The sequence below is a fragment of the Numenius arquata genome, chromosome 3 (assembly GCF_964106895.1).
Source record: "Numenius arquata chromosome 3, bNumArq3.hap1.1, whole genome shotgun sequence".
Taxonomy (NCBI): Eukaryota; Metazoa; Chordata; class Aves; order Charadriiformes; family Scolopacidae; genus Numenius; species Numenius arquata.
In genome coordinates, this window is record NC_133578.1 from 56,375,226 (window position 1) to 56,392,901 (window position 17,676).

Consider the following 17,676-nt stretch of genomic DNA (forward strand, 5'->3'; position numbering starts at 1 on the left):
TATTCCAAGGATAGGGACCATAATTTGGGGGGGGGGGGAGCTCCACACCATTCTCGCACTGCTGCTGCTCCCACCGTCTCCCCGGTCTGCAGAGTGGACAGGAGCCTTTGTCCAGCTCCTGGGGAACAGCCCCATGGTCCTGGATTAAAAAAAGATCTTCACCCACCTTCCCTTGGAGCCAGCTCTGCAAACAAACCCGCTCCCCGCAGCGGTGGAGAATGGCACCCGTCGGTGGGATCACGCTTTTCCCTAACCCCCAGGGCAAGCACTTGGGGCACACGACTCGCATCACTTATTAAAACAATAAACAGAAAATCCTGGTAGTGAGTTACATGCCATTACTTACTTGAAATTTTGAATTTTAATCAAGGGAGGAAATAAGGGTTCAGAGAAGGAGCAAGCAGGCGCAGTCAGCACGGTGCTTCCGCGGCAAGGAGAAGTTAAACGCGCATCATCCAACACCTTCCTGCAGTGCATGAACCAGGGGACTCTGACAGTCACAGAAATTACCTTCTCCTTCAGTTATGGTCAGACCAGTCGAGACAAACCATCTTCAGGACATACCCTGCTGCTTCTCCTGACTTCTTGCAGCGTTGGGCGGGTGCAGCCAGCACCCAGGGCTGCCTCTCGGGGGGACAGGCAGAGACCCTCCTGCGAGTAGCAGCACCAGGGCCTTGCTGCAACTTCTCCACAGGGCTCTATTTGCTTTTCAGCTGTTGCCCGAGGCCTTGGGAAAGCCCCAAGAGCACCTCCACTCTGCTCCTCGCCTCCAAAGGCACAGTCCCCTGTGGTCTGAGCGGGAGAGCAGAGCAAAGCTGGTCAGCAAGATTAGCGGGCAGTTACCCAGCCACCAGGCACTAAAAACAGGGTTTTTTTCCCGAAGAGGTAAGTATTTTCACTGCACGCTCCATCTTTTAAAGTATCTGCTTCTGTTTAGTTTTGGATCTTTTAATGAATTTAAAAAAAAAAAAAGCAGCAGGGTTCAAATCTGTATAAGCTTACTATGAAACACATTAGCGGACTACTCCACTGCCCCCCCAAAAAAGCAGCAGTAAAGAGTACAGATGAAGTGGTAACACGTCCAATGGTGGATCCAGGGCACCGACTTTTATTTTGAGCCAGTTGCACAGCTGCTTAGACACACAAGGAAAAGGCAGAATTGTTTTCTCCCCTTCCCGAGGAGTAATTAGCACCACTAGGAACATAGCGCTGCCTGGGGTTACGGCCCTGGATCTTCCTTGGGAAATGGTATGCAGGCTGAAGGGCCGCACCGGGGAAGCGGTTCAGGCCAAAGCAGGTGGGATGTGTCCGGCGTGCACCATGAGAAATCGTATTACACACTGAAACACTCTGTGCATAGATCAGTAGCAAAGAAATTCCAGCTACTGCAGCTCTCCCTGCCAGCAGGGCTGCAGGAGCAGCGGCCTCTGTCAACAAGAGGAGCTGCAGACACCTGCTGAGCATGACAGGGCTGCATCCCTTCTGAGCGCTGTATAGAAACCATACAGCTTTTCTATTTTCAGTAAAATTCTGAGTTACAATTACAGTGTCGAGAGCGACACTTAGCAATTCAAATTGAAATACATACTGTGTTCAAACTCCCGGTTGTGTTTAACGGCAAACTGTCCTCAAGTACAATCAATCTCTCTGCTCTGACCACTGTATCATTTGTAGAGGAATTTTTTTGCAACTGATCTGTAAGTTAACATTAAAAACAAAACACCTCTCCTTAAGCCTGCGTAACAGAATCCTGTTAACTTATCTTAGGCAAGTGCAATTTGTATTTAGTCAAAACCCATGCAGCAGCCTATGTTTTGTCTGCAGACAAGACCTCAACGGGTAGACTGAAGCACATATCACTTCTTGAAACACGGGGATGGAAAAAAAAAAAAACAAAAAAACCACACACACCACACACCCACACAACCAAAACAGCTTTCCCACTATTATTATTTACTCCCTTTCCTACTTCCATATTTAATACCAGTAATAAATATTTCTTAGGCTCTATCTTCAGAACATAAGCCATTTTGTACCTCTTTTAGCTGGGCTGTCAAACTGTTCTGACAAGTGGAGTCCAAATTGAGAATTTTCTTTACTTTCAAGTAAAAGTTCAGGTTTTACAAATTTTTTGCTTCACACAGCCTGAAGTTAAGATTTCCTACCAGCTGTCGTTCATTCACATAAAATATACTGGCAATCAAAAGATAAGAAATTTTACCTCCAACTAAAGAGTTGAAAACAGTCCCCTGTGCAGGATCCAGAACTCAATGCACCATTTCAAAGCCCTGACTCCCCTTTCTCCTCCTCCCCTGAGTTCTCAAGCAGGGGAAGCTAAAATGAGAAAGTAAGAAAACGACCTTGAAGAAATCAAGGGGTTCCAGTAACACAATAAAGGAACCCTCTGAACAGTTTCAGCCGTTGCGGTTCCTCAGTGCAGCTGGCATATGCACTTCCAGGAGTGTGCTTTACCTTTGCTTCATGCATATACATAGATAAAGTCCAGCGCAAGACAGCACTGATGTTTCTGAAGACTTGTGTAGCCCTTCTCTTCGGAGTCAGCGCTAGACAGAACTAGCTGCAGTCAAAAGCTAGACTCTTCCATAAACAACATTTTAAAAAAAAAAAATAATCAAGAGTTAAAGGTTCTGTGACAACTGGCAGAGCTGCACTAACCTGTGCTGCCTCGGGGGCACTACATGCACACCAGCTAAAAACTACCCCCCTCTGTGTACATCTATATCTATTGCAGGTTTGGTGTTAAAAACCGAATCTAAGGTCATACTCTAAAAAAAAAAAAACACCAAAAATTGCCTTTTAGCCTTCCAGGAACTTAGATGACTTTTGGTTCATACAAGTTTATCAAGCTTGAATTATTTAATGGTTTCATACAAAGCTGAAATAATGGGCTAGAGAAAAGAAGGCTTCTGAAAACAAACACATCTATCTTATAGCTACCTCTTCTGCCTAGCCCCTCCCAAAGTTAGCCTGAAAAACAGTAAAATCTACACAAAGTTTTATTGCAATCATACAAGGGATACATCAAGGGGCAAATACAACAAATACTATGATGCAATTTTACATTTATTAAACTACAGTTCAAAGCACAAATTTACACATTCTAAATACACTAAACATCTAATGAAGTCACACTGGTCTCCCACTGACATTTGATATATCTGGGCGAAAGACAATAACTTTACAAGACTTTTCTAACAGGAATCCTTAGTATAAAAACTGTGTACTTGTATGTAAACTGTTGAAGAACCCAAGTGATGGGTTTCCATCTCCACTAAGTCATCCATTTTGTTGCATATTTAAACGCTCAGGGGTTGAATGAACTTGATTTTAAATTTGGACACCATTATCTAACCCTCCCACCCCCCAATGAATTGTAGCTGTAGCTTGTTTTGCCTGGTCCCCATTAGCTATTACTACTTTTTCAAGTTTTGAAGAGAATGAATTGAATTCAAGATTGTTCCATTTCTTCCACACTGGAATGTTGACCAGACAAACTACAGACTTGCAACTGCAGGTCTAAATGAAGCGTTAATGCCTGTTTAAGCTGCAGTGGAAAAGCGGTCTTCCGGGCTCAGCTGAATGCAAGAAGGCACAAAGAAGAAGTTCTTCATCAATGTGTCTGAAGCAATTCCAGCATCTTGCATCTCATCCCTGCAGCAGAAAAGGATCAGAGTTGTAATAAGGTGCTTTTGTATACAATTTCATAATCAGAAACCAGCCTCAAATATAGCGTTTGGGCTTTGCTGCCCCTGGGTAGGTTGGCCCCGGTCTCAGCAGAAGGGAGAATCAGCTACACAAGTGCTTGGCAGACGCAGAAAGGACACGATTCTCCACTGGCAGAAGCGCAGGGCCTTGGCTGCCTCTGTATTGGAACAGGTTACCCAACTCTCGTCACCACCACAACAGCATCACTGCCCTTCCTGCCTATGATGGTGCTAATACTGTAGGCAAGTTGCAATTACGAATGCTAGGAAACCTCAACAGCTGATGTCAAGCAGTAAAAGGCTACTACTCAGCAGTGACTACCACTAAACTTAGGCCACACCAGGTGTTTTGCTTTCCTTTGGCAACCCTTAAGCAAAAGTAAGCATTTTATCATAGCTCTCAAGTTAGTCTTAGCAAAGTAAGACAGAATAGTAAAAAAAAAAGCAACCAAAAAAACCCTAAAAAGGCACACTCTTGTGCTCAGTTGCATCTTCCTGTATTTGCCATCAAGTATCATTTACATTTGGCTGTAAGTGTACGCTCTTGAAAGAAGCGAAAACTATCTTGCCACTATCAAGAGAATTTTCTTACCAGTCACTGAAAGACATCATGTAGTAAATCAGTGGCCTCTGATAGTCGTTAAAGGTAGACTGTTCACCTAAGGTACCAGAACCCATATTATCAAAGATCAGCCAATCTCCAACGCTCAACTCGGGAAGAAGACAGTTTTCCACAATTTGATCGAGCTCATCACAGGATGGACCCCAAAGGCTGCTTGCAAACAGAGGCTCATCTTCCTTGTATTTCTACATGGAAATGATTCAGGTAATTCAGGCTTTAGTTTATGAAATAAGAACATTTTCAAATATACATAAGGATAATTTTATTTTAAAATATGTAATTATATACATGTGAAGTGTTAAATAAATATAAAAATGTAAGAGTAAGGACTATCTCTGAAGATTATAGAAGGACTCACCTTGTGAACCTCTGGGATAGTATTCAGTTTCTCAGACAATTTACTTGCAAAAGAACCATAAACACCATCATTTATGTAATAGGTAAATACTGGTTCATCCTCATTCCTGGTTTGCTCCACTGGAAGTAAAAAAGAAGTCATCTTGCATGCATTTTTTGTCATAAGTAGTCCTTTTGCAATCTAACTTAAGTCAACTGCCTTCTCCTGACAAGGGGGTTCCATATATACTGGAATGGGAAAATTATGAGCAGAGTAATCTGTACGAGACCAGATTATAAATTCAGTTGTAACATTAAGTGTGAGGCTTAATAAAATTAATACTTCCAGTAAAATCACTGTTAAGGATATAAATCCAATTTCTACTTTAGCAGAGAAGCAGCTTGCTCTACACTATATTTTTCTGTGTTCTTCTAATACAGAACCTCCTGTAAAGCACCCAATATAGGTTTAACCATTGAGAAAAGTCAAATTTATTGAGGAAAGAAGAAGTGCCACAGAAATGTAACAAAGAAAGTGAGATACATAGATAACATATGGCCAGAACCCCAAAGGCAGATGACAGTGCAAGCATAAGGGAATGTATTAAATATATCCTGAGACAAGCTAGTTTTGTCCTGACTGAAAGCAGGCAGTTGTCTGTACTGATTCACAACACATAAAAGACAAATACGACCCTTACCTCCAGAAGGAAGAAGTTTATCATACTCGACAGCCTTCTTTGCAATGATGTTAACCGCTAGTGTAAACGCAGATGAAACGTAGTAACATCCAGGCTCTGCAATCACATTAACACCAGATTCCTTAGGAAAGTAGACATCCAGCAACGGCCTGATGACGTTATTAACCTAGGGAATTCAAGTCAAGAGGTAAGATCAATGAAACTCAGCTTGTGTGTCTAGCACATACACACACACTTTCAGTTGGCAACAGTTCCAGTAAGCACACCAAAAGCTTACTCCGTTCCTTTGTTCTCCAACACGTGCTCTTACCAGAGGCCCAAAGTTTACAGAAGTGTTTAAGAAAATGGGTCATTCTGCTGAACACTGAAGACTGAGTACCTTGAGTCTGAGCACTACCCAGTCCCTCCTCACAGCCAAAGTTCCAGTTGTGGTACACTCAAGACTGCACAAATAATTTCGAAGTTTGTTCAGTACAACAGATAATGTAAAAATTACATGAGTCCAGAAGAACAAGGAAAAGGCCTGCATTATTTAACGCTGATGCTCAAATCTTAAGCCAGATATTTGAGGGTTAACAAGTATTTTGGACAAGTAACAGAACAGTTAAAACCAAGAAAGAAAAGACCTGGTTGTTGTTAGTAACTTTTCATTGAATCACTTTAACTGTCCTACACCGAAGGAGTTTGTCTTTAAGACAACCTAACAGTGTAAACAGGTTGTTATTATTCTGTTTTACGTGCTACTGCACACTAAAGATCCCATTTAGGCCAAATCAGTATTAAGAGTTTTATTTAAGGCTAGCCAAAGCAAAGATAAAAGCAAGACCTTTAGTCTTCAGTTCTAAAGCAAAGTACCAGAAATGTTCATGCAGTAGCAATATGGTTTAGGACCCAAATGATGCAGAGCAATCCTGGCCCAAACCACACAAGAGTAACCAGTTGGACAACAGTGAACTGCCAAAAAACCTGAATTAGTACGTTAAGGTGGTTTGGGACAGTAATTTAATCTGCAACATGCTTAAGTAAGCGTTAAAGAATAGTGATCACCTCCCTCCAAGGACTGATTACATTACCAATGATAAAGAATATAAACCCAATTATTTGCATCTTATGAATTACAGTTGAACATGGAATTTAGAGAATAGGTTTCAGCTATCAATGTTAGTCGCAGTTTGAATGTTAAACACTTCAACTTCTTAACTCAAAATTAGAGTTTCAGCTTCCAATATATTTACCTCTTCCAGCTGAAGTTCTGAACCTGTGAAGCCACCACCAATATCCAACATGTTCATCTTAAAGCCAAATTCTTCCTAAAACGCAGAGGCAGAACATAAGCACATGGACAACTGTGACTGTGAAATTATTTTTTGTTGCTCCTTACTGTGGTTGTTTTCTACGTACTCATACTTCTAAGCATATTTAGCAAAGTATGTCTTGTGAGGGACTAAGAGCATCATGAAGTTAGTATAGCGTTGGGATGGCAATAGAGGCAAAAAAGAAGAGACAAATCTCAAGTAGAAGTCCAACAGCCACATCAACTCCCATCTTGTGGCATTTGTTATACTCAGACAATATTTGCTGAACAGAGTGGTGCATTCTGACAAAAGAAATTTTTTGGAATTTACAAATATGGATAATGCAAGTCTTTTGGACAGGGCTTACGTGACAGGACTGCTACAATGAATTTGCACAAAGATGAGTGAGTTACTAGTCACGTAAATGCACTAATTGAAGTAATAAGAGTAAAAAGATTGGCAGTCTTCTCTATTTAGTTTACGAGCTTCTCATTTATAGGAAGATAGATATTCAGAGAAGAGAATTTCAAATTTTGCAATATGAGAAATACACATAGAACATGTAAGACTCACACGAGTCATCAAATCCATGCCTCTTCATCCAAATTTAGATATCCCCTCCCTCCATGTAACACCTTTATTTCTTATAATGGTTAGGTAATAATCTCAGAAATCACATATATCAAGTTAGTGGTTATGTCACAATAAGTGTCAGTACACAAACACTTAGTATTTTAATATAACTTAAAAGTGTCAACTGTGTATTTGCAGGACTGAGATTTTAATTTCAAAAAGCCTTTACCAAAAGTGGAAAACTAATTTTTTTATTTGAAAATAGCATATAAGGCTACTGCCTATCAGTGGGACAGTATTCATTAACCTTTGTCCACAATTAGCATCATAAAGTTTGTTTTACCTCTAACCACACATCTCACAATGGAGTATTTAGGCCCTCACTAAAAGCTTCATTTCCTGCATTGATATATTTTGGCAATAAGGTACTTGGTTTGTTAGTATGTAGCAATTGTATGTGTGTATGTATCTACTTACAGCCATGTCAAACACACACCGAGCATCAGAGATAGCATGAATGTATGATTGCAGTTCCTTGCAAGAGCTTGAAACATGAAATCTGAAAGAAATAAAAACACAGTTGATACACTGAACTGTGCAGCTTTCAGACCAAGCAAACTGTCTCGCTATGTAGAACAGCAATGGAAGCAGTTCATTCCCAGGTGGCTCAAAACAAGCTTGCATGATAATACAGTAACTGCACAAAGACTAAGCCCAGAAGATTATTGCCTTCTATTGCATTAGATCTGTACTCGAGGCTTGTCTTGCTCTTAACGCTAAGAATGTCCTATAATATTCTTGTCTTTAAGAAACAAAAACAGATTTACTGAACCTTTCAGTCTTTGCCATCAAAGTGGTTAAAATTTGTTCTTCAGTGGGTCCAGCGCTAACACAGTACCTGCACAGCCTCCCCTCTCTTACCCTACCTTGTGTTGCCTTGGCCTGTACACCCTTTCTCCTGGGCCACCCAGTTTCCTTCTCAAAGCTAGGGCTGTATGTGCACATTCCCTATTCTCTCCAACATCTGGAAGAAGGTGAGGAGAGGCGTGTCCCACTGCCACCACGTTCTGAAGCCTCTTCACCCCAGGCCGGGTCCTAGTTTCATAGCAAGGCTGAACAGGCTGGTGAGGTCATCAGAAGCAGAGAAGCATTGATCAATGCTCCTGAATCCCCTCTGGTTCCTTGTCCAAAGGGTTTAAGTAGTGCTGTGATACTGGTAGTAACTGGGGTGCTAAAACAAGCAGCATCGTTCCCATGGGCTTCCTAAAGATTAGGATAGTCTGCTGGTTCTGGACAGACCATACACATACCCATCTGAGCCATGATGCTCTCTACTCCAAGTCTAATCACTTCTTTATGGAATGACCAAGAAAAGGTAATCTGCATACGGATTTTTAATTATTTTTTTTTAATAAACAAAATGCAAAAAAAAGTCATGTGATTTTTGTTAAAGTTACTTTAGCCATTATATGAGGTACATTTTCTCAGTAGTATCATCTTATGTTTAAATACATTTGTCATTTGTAACAATTATAGTATGTTTATACTTAAGTTTAACATCAGATTTATACCAAAACAATTGTGGTTTAAATCCATTTTAAATACTATTTTTACTGCATTGATGACCCACTCTCTTTTACCTGTCTGGTTGCCTTCTTAAAACATTCATGAGCATGTGATACATTAATAGCTGAAGGTAGACAGAACAAAGACTTGTGCATGCATTTTTTCCTCCGTGTACTAAAATCTTTGTGTCAAGCTTCAAATTAAAATACCACAGATCATTTGGAAGCTCTCAGAACACTAGGATTCATTCCTGCCATCTGCAAGTCAAAAACTCATCTCAGCGTTTTATCTTGATATGATTAAAGAGTGCCATAGGGCCTAACACTTCCCAAATCCAACCCCATGTTCATCTTGTTCACAAAGTCTGCCCAAGCTATCCCATGCTGTACAAGCGCTTGTCTGTTACACTGTTGATTACTTGAAAAATACAAATCCGGTTACCACAGAAGTCCAAGAGTATAGCTTGAAAATTGGAGAAGCTTCTGAACTTTGCTTTTATGCTGACAGAAGGATTTCTGATCCTTTACTTCAAATTGCTTTGATATCTGTAATAGTTTGTTTCATACTAGCTTTTGCTTGGATATTGGAGCTTGCATGCAAGCAAATCCAGAAGTTTTGGGTGTTTTTTCTTTTTTCTTTAAAACCCCTTGTAAAACAGTGCCAAAGGGGAAAAAAAATTCTTTTGTATTCTTAGTCTCAAGTACATCATATAAACATCTGCTCAGCCAGCAGAGAACAATAAAGTTACTCACTTAACACCAATTATTTGGACTCCCAACTCCTTAGCACATTCCATGAGGTGCCTACAGTTCTTCAGGGTGGTGCCAAACTTCATATTCGTCTCCTCATCAGCAGTAATGTCTTCTGTGGCAATGTGCAGTAAGAGCCTAAGAGAAGGGGAAGATGATTGGGGCAGTTGGTTTACATCATCAGCACATGTGAAGCCTGAAGACTGTCAGAAGTGTGTTGATTATGTTGTCAGTACTCCAGCTCCATCGATGGATGAGTCAACCTAATAAAAACAATCCTGTACAGAGAAAAAACTAGCAATTAGGGGCTAAAACATGGAGCCAACAAGGACAAGGGATTTCGAAATGCAGCAACTAAGACTCTTTTGTAGCACCAAGAGTCTGTTGAGTGCTGTAATAAAAGAGAATGTTACCTTCTAATAAAATATACTTTTTCATAAAGCCATTAAGACTGTATTTCCCATCTCTGTCCTCCTTTCTAGCCAAGAGGAGAGTGTGGAGATTCCCCTTCAGTCAGTCATCTCCCAGATTTGGTTATTAGCATCTGGAGAACACCAGGCTGACACATTGAGGCCTGGCCCCAGCCCTCCATCTGCCCTCCTGGCTGAGCACACAGACTGGGGATGGGGTGAGGGTGTCAGTCCATTCCCTGCTCCTTTTTCCAGGGGACTTGTGGAGCAGGGAGGCAATGAGTACCATCTCATACAGCCTTAGGCAGTGAGACAGCTTCCTCCCTCCAGTCAAAGCGTCATTCTGGGTCGGTTTGGCAAACTGCAGAGGTTTGCCAAACTGAAGGTTTGCTGCACTGCAGTAACACTTGAGTGGCAAAGGCATGTTTGCATCAAAACCTCTAGACGTACAACCCCAAAACTCAGAAATTCAAACTGCTGTCCGCTAAGAAAGCCACTTCCTCCTCCCCCACCCCCCAATAAAGATCAATTAATTTGCCATGTAGTGAACTAAACACAAGTTGTGTCATGACATACACACAGAGAGCACATTACAGTTAACCAAGGTGGAGAGTGTAAGTGATAAAAGTGATAAAATATCTCAGAGTGAGATAGTTCCTCTCAAGACATGAAACAAGCAAAACTTAGCCTAGCCACTACAAAATGTGTTGGCCAACAGCTACCCTGACTTCTAGAAGACCTTTCCAAATGTTTCACCATGTTTTTAAAGTGTATTTTAAAAGAGGAAAAATACCTAAATTCTCACAGGTTGCTCAGCAATCCTTGTTAATTGTAATTTATACTGCTTGAGAAACTGACTAGCCTCTTGCTTCCTGTTGCTCCACTAGCACAGACACTTCTGTTCAGTAAATTTGTAGTCAAACAATATTTTGTAAAACATCTTGAAAGAGTACTAAATGTAACAAAAAAGTGTTAACAGTTAAATTCTTTAAAATATTAGAAAAATCAAAATTCATGTTACTATTGTTTGTAACTTCATATTAAGATTACACAAAGCTGTTTCTTAAAGACTACATACAATGTTAGATTTTATTAATGAATTGTTATGGCAGCATTGTAAGTTAGTCAAGATATTTTTCTAGTGCAAAACCAGAGAAAGAATTCAGTGATTTCTAGAAATCTAGCAGGATCCTTCTTCCTGGGTTTCAGCCAGTTAATGCAGGGCTAGAGGTTGACGTGTGTTTGGTGTTTGGATTTTGTTTATTTTTAAGGAAGCATTGATAATTATAACAACCACGACTCTTACTGGAGCTCTCAGGACACCAGCAACCGTAGCAGTTTAACTTTGTGTAGCAAAATCCAAAGGTATAAAGAAGCAGAATAATAAATGCTCCTTTCTGACATTTCTCCTCCTTAAAAATTTACAACCATTCAAGTTACTAAGGCTTCCAAAGGCAGAAACATCAATTATAAGAAGAGATCCATCCATTACCGAGTTCAGTGCAGAAAGTTAAAAGAACTTTCAGAAAGTGAGAAGGAGAATTACAGCTATCTAAGCAGTTTTCCTTAGCCAGAGTGTAGCTCTTTGTGTAGCTTCATCCACACAAGGACAACCTTGCTATAACAACCATACACAGGAAGAACAAGGCTATATAAAGGCTTTGACTTATCGAAGTTATGCCAAGGAAGAGAAAGGAAAATTCATAGTTGTCACTTTCAGCATCCAAGTTTTAATGACCTGAATAAGAGAATTCTAATAAAACAAGCAAACAAATCTCCACCAATAGGAGAGCTGGAGATCAGGTTTCTAGAAAACTTAGGTGGCAAACCGCAGTTCTTTCATAGAAATTGAGTTTCTTGTCCTTGATATAAAGGAACTTTTTCATATATTAGACTATGAGATCCTTGAAAAGAAATGAAGAGTTTATGTTGTTTTTCTCCAGCCCATGAAACTCCTTCATTCTGTCTCCCTGCTTTACGATTTCTTTGGCTCAAGAAAAATTTGCAGCCTAACTTTTGTTGTGGATGTTATGATAGACGTTTTCTAGAAGAGTCTGTTAGACTCAAGGAAATAAATCAATGTTAAAACTAACAAAACACTGCAAAAAAACCCCACAGTGATACTGGTAAAACACCAATGATTGAGAGACAGCTTTAGCATTGCTAAGGCTTTCAAACGTATGGAGTATGTCAAGGCCAAGGTTTTACACAAAAAATTATTTATCATAGATAACATTATTTGCACAGGAAGTATTCTCCAGTATGTGAAGCACTGACAGGCTTCCACGAGGAGGAAGTGTAATCACTAGCAACAACAATATTAACTCTTGATGTAGTCAAAAAAAAAAACCACAACCAAACAACCAGGTGGGATGAGCAGAGTCTTCAGATACCAACCTCAGAAGAATCTTCCCAATTCTACAACTATGGCCACAGTTTTGGGAGAAGACATGATGCTTTAATAAGGACTGTCTAGAACCAAGGGCTTTGTAAGGACATCAGGAATTCAGTTTCTTAGTGCGCTCTGATGTTTGTGGGAAGCTACACCTCAATAATCAGTGGAAAGCACTGTAACATTCACTACTGCTCCAACTCCAAATTTCTTAAAGACATGGCCCACAGCCAAAGTATCCCTATGTGAGGGATATGACACTTAATGACATGGGCACCTATCAGTCCAAAAGGGACCACGATACATTGGCAACAATAAAATTCTCATATTCAGCAACAAGAACGTCAGCTTTGATCACTTCTCTACAGAAGGTGTCTGGGCCAACACCGACGTGACTAAAAAAAAAAATAGAACTGGAGTTGAATTTCTTAGTGTTTGAACAGTAGGGAAATACCTGTAGGCACATTTAATAAACCTGCAGAGCACACCCAAGACCTAGATGGGACCCAATGCACTTGTTTATTTGCTGATAGACTCAGCCCTGGCTTCTGTTTGGATTATTAGTGGCTTCAGTTGAACACCCTGAAAGAAAACACTGCAGCTGCAACAGAGCAGGAGGAAGATGTACTTGCACGTGACGAGGTGACAGGCTTCTGAAGTTTAATCACTGAAACCTTTTCATTAAGGTTGCCTTGTGAAATCAAAATGCAAGATTTCTCCCAAAACAAGGGCCTTGCTATCGTATTAGGAAGCTGAGACCCAGAAGGTAAAAAGTTGCAAAAAGGCTACCTTAAACAGAGACATCAGAGAACAGAAAAATAGGTACAAGTGAATTGTATTAAAGAAGCCATGTACCTTGCTTGCAACTCAAACAACCCAGAATACAGGCAAAATTGAGTTTCCACCACATAAAAAGCAAAACCAGAATTTTGACACTTACTTAGCATTTGGATGGTTACGTGCAATTTTCTTCAGCTCAATATCATTGTCACAAGTCATAATGTTTATCCCAGCTTTTGCTGCATACTTTATCTGAGAAGCTTGCTTGCAAGGATTCGTATATATCATGTTTTCAGGAGAAATGCCCAGGTCTTGCACCAATGCCATTTCAGACTGAAAAAAAGAGAAGCATACCAGAGTTTGACATACAGTCCACTGCACTGTCTTCACTGAATTGTTACTAGATGTGCTCTAGCACTGAACTAAATAGTCAAATATATTAAAGAGAAAACTCTCCAGTGCTGTTAGATTTGCAACAGCCAGTTACACAACAGTTCACAATTTAAATTGTATTATATATAACCATGGCACTTCACACAAAAAAAGCCAATTTTAAAATAGCAGACAGATGGAAAAAAATAAAGTCACATACATACAGAGAAAACAAAAACTTACTTTACTGGAACATGCAAATCCAACACCAAGGGTTCCCAAGATTTCGAGTACACCTGGAGTAGAATTGCATCTTACAGGATAAAATGGTTTTATTGGTGCCATCACGTTCTGCCATTGGGTGTTCTTCTTTACAAGCTTTCCAAGGTCACCAACAAAAAATGCTCTTTTCCCACTCTAAACAAAAGGAAAAACAGGAAAATAAAACATCTGAAATTGTGGGTTTGCTGTCAAAACATAAAATAGCCCATGAAACTAAGTCTTAAAGGATTATGTACATTTTTTTCACCCTGCTATTAATTTTTAGGTTTGACCTTGAACAATCCTCGTTTTCACTTTCACCTAGCAATTTGAGCTAGTTTAAAACACAATAAAAATTAAAAGGAATACCTACCACTTCAGAGATATTATGGTTGCTATTTAGACAATATTCTGAGATTCCTGAACAAGAGATGCTACTTAAATGGCAAATGCTGATTTTAATCTAAAAATACAGAATAGGTTATAAATCTCTTCCAACTTTGCATTTTCAGAAGTCTGCAACTTTTTGGAAGAAGAAAATTCACTGGGATGAAAGCTTCCACAGTCTCAACATAATTTATAGCTTATTATACAAGGAATAAAATCTAATGCACTACCATTATTTTAACATCTAGCTAACAGCTTATTTTACTGAAAATTTGTTTGATAGTATTTTAATTCAGGAAGTCAAGTTTGAGACTGTTCACATCTTGCGAAGCACAAAGTTCAAACAGAATTTTAAGAACTAAATTCAGTGCATTAAGGTTGCAGAATCAAGTGCATAATCTTCCAGAAAATGCACAGGCACTTTTTGTGGAAACTGTTACCAGTCCCCCTTGTGCATCTGTTACCATAGTCTTTCTCGATATCAAGTCATGATGTGGACGTAGTGAATCAAAATCCAAACAGATCATTCTATAATTGTTTATAATGTGCACTCAGTAAAATTCCTGTAAACGAATGGCCTACTCTATCATTTAAAGACCATCACAAAATATATGATCAAGCCGAATTAAGACTGTACATCAAATGTTAATTCTAGCAGTTGACTTTCGCAGATATGAAACTATGTTGTGGCTTATTGTATACAATGTCTTTATTTCTGTTTAAAAAACACAAAGAGAAATTCCATCGGGTGGAAGCATACTGACCCCCTGTACGGGTCACCAGCAGGAATGGGATCTGGAGCTTTAGATCCATGGCACAGGCCTCTACCCCTTGAGCTAAAGGAGTAAATGAAAGCAGCAGGAGGCAGCTATCCTCTGTGAGCCAGCCAGTGGTTGGAGACATGACATGTTGCCAGTAGTTTACCTATTTATTTGCTAGACAGAAAAAGAATATTAGGAATCAGGATTTGGGAATCCTACGCCTGCGTTCAGAAGGCCATGGGATTTAGCTGTTTTGCTGTACTACAGTTGAGCACTTGCATTTGAACATTATTTTTGCTAAACCAAAGGAAAAGTGAACAACTCATAGGTATGGCATATTAAGGATACAGTATTTGCTTAACAAAACCTTTTTTTTAAAAAAAAAAAACCAAAAAACAACCACTCTTTCTTTCTACAGTCTTGTCTATAAAACAGAGACTACAACATCTTCCTGCCTCCTAAGAACTGAGTGAAGCCTTATTCAATAAAACTATTACTGTACACACAGAATTATTTGTTCATTTCCACTAGATTGCTAAAGCTTAATAGCTTTTAGACCAGTTTATTTTCTTGAAAGAAAGAAGGTAGCACCTCACAATATGCTTATATCCATGCTTCCAACAGAGGGAAGGCTAACAGGAGAATGTATAACCATATAACCATGGTCAACCACAGAAATTTTAAACATAGCTTTAAACTGGCTCAGCACACACATTCGTCTAAACTTTGGTATATTTTTAGGGAAAGAGCAAAAACAAGTTTCTAACTCAGCAATATCCACTTGCTCAATTTCAGGTTGCTGGTCCAAACCCCACTGACAATAAAATCTCTTGAAACAATGAGATGGGAACCTGTATTTAATTACATCAGCAAGATTAGTTTCTTACTAGCCACACTGAGGGAGGTAACGATTGTTGCCCAAATTTCCCCAACAGAATTCAGCTTGAGGCAAATAAACAGCAAAGAAGTAGAATTAGAAGAGGAAACTACTTTATAAGGTGAGTTTTAGCCGACTGTTCCTCTATTGCTGTCAGCTCATCAGTGCTAAATACCTTGACCTACTTTGAAGACTTAAGAGTTCTAAACCAGGAGATTTGGAAAACTTGTAAAACTTACATGAGTATGTTCATAAATACAGTTGTCAATAACATCTGCAAGAGTTGCTCCTTCATCCAACAGGCCAATGGAGTAATTTGCATCCTCAAGAAATCCTTTCATCTCAGCCGTATTCCACAAAGCCGACAGTCATAAACCAAGAAACACAAGGGATGGGCTTCCAAGCCTTATATCCGGGTCCTTAAATTATGCAACAAACTGTGCAAAGAAAACATAAATCAATGAGAAGAGAGGCACAAAGCATACTATGCCACTATTTAAAAATTACAAACAGTAACACACACACTCTCTCTCCACAAAAATCAAGTATTTTTTTTTTTTGCTCTGTCCACCTTCCGTTTGCCAGGGCTAAGGATAGTGCAATTCTACTGAAACCAAGAATAAAATAGAAGATGCATCTTTTAAATTTGATACTGAAAGAGGAGTAGGAAACCACTGATGCAGGTCCGGTCTTGAGAAGCGTCCCAGCCTGTATGCACACTGATCTGTGCTGAGCTTATGCAAACTACAGAAATACTGCAAGTGTAGCATAATTGTACAAACACCTCAGCTCAGCTATTCTTAAGTATAGCATCTTAAAGGGCATTAGTATTCAAATATGCAACTGGAAGATTGCCTGTCATACAACATTTCTGAATTTGTTAAAGAAAACTTGTAGTTTATTGATTAAATGTTAGCACTGATATTTGTTAAGATTCACATATTTGTGTTAAACATTCTGGTTTTTGTTTAGATGCTCATTTATAACCATTGCCTTCACACACTGTATTTGCTAAACATTTAGTTTGTTCAGAAGATTCTTCTTTACATGAACACCCCAGACTTTTTCTAACATCACAACAGAAGTTGCATAGTATTTACAAAAAAAAAAAAAGATTATTTTCTTCAGGCACCTGTACTTGGCTTTAAAATAACAAAATTATTTTTCTAATTAGAAGTGTTGATAGAAACCAGAAACATTGCAGCCAAAGAAAACAATGCTTCACTAAGACTCTAAAAGCTAAGAAGATAATTTTGGCTTTAAATGGTCCCAAGGCCATGGTATTAACTGTCTCATGTTCCTTCCACCACCCCTCTACGGTCAGAAAAAAAAAAAATTCCACAATTTACAACATAAGTTTAGTTAACGAATATGAACAAAGTTACTTTTGCTCAAGCTAATACTAAGACAACCAAGCAGCAGTTGCTCCTGCTTGTCATTACACCCGATAACAGGCAAGTGAGCCAGCAAGAGTTTTGTATGTTTTCTGCATAACTCAAGTATGCCACCTATGTTTCTTAAGAGAAACAGTAACTGTCAGGTGAATTTAACTCAGCGGCAGCAAGAATTTTCAGTTATATTGAGAAGTTGAATGATAAAGACAAGTACGCTGGGTAAGAACATACTTGTCTCACACGTACAGCAAGTCAGTCATATGCTTAAGTAAATCCTGAAAATCTAAATCATGAAAGAGCGAGATAATTATCACATTGATGTAAGGATTTAAGTAAATGACAATTATAGAAACAATGACTAGGTGGTAGACACTTTAATAACCAGGAGAAACGTTTTCAGTCAGTCTCAGTTTTAATTTTGTGAGCAATAGCTAAAATCCTTTGAAAAGCACAGCACCAAACAAAAACGACAAGC

At 39.2% G+C, this 17,676-nt stretch overlaps 1 protein-coding gene across 1 annotated transcript in view; it reads right to left on the reverse strand.

The window, feature by feature from the left end:
• Positions 1-1,092: 1,092 nt before the first annotated feature.
• Positions 1,093-17,676, reverse strand: part of AZIN1 (antizyme inhibitor 1) — a 28,688-nt gene continuing 12,104 nt past the window's right edge. The window contains exons 3-12 of the mRNA XM_074146032.1: positions 16,047-16,244; positions 13,765-13,938; positions 13,310-13,482; positions 9,571-9,705; positions 7,730-7,811; positions 6,620-6,694; positions 5,385-5,550; positions 4,706-4,824; positions 4,318-4,532; positions 1,093-3,672 (exon numbers count right to left, since the gene is read on the reverse strand). Coding sequence (XP_074002133.1) covers positions 3,561-3,672; positions 4,318-4,532; positions 4,706-4,824; positions 5,385-5,550; positions 6,620-6,694; positions 7,730-7,811; positions 9,571-9,705; positions 13,310-13,482; positions 13,765-13,938; positions 16,047-16,148 — 1,353 coding nt within the window. The 5' untranslated portion in view covers positions 16,149-16,244 and the 3' untranslated portion in view covers positions 1,093-3,560. The remainder of the gene's footprint in view (positions 3,673-4,317; positions 4,533-4,705; positions 4,825-5,384; positions 5,551-6,619; positions 6,695-7,729; positions 7,812-9,570; positions 9,706-13,309; positions 13,483-13,764; positions 13,939-16,046; positions 16,245-17,676) is intronic.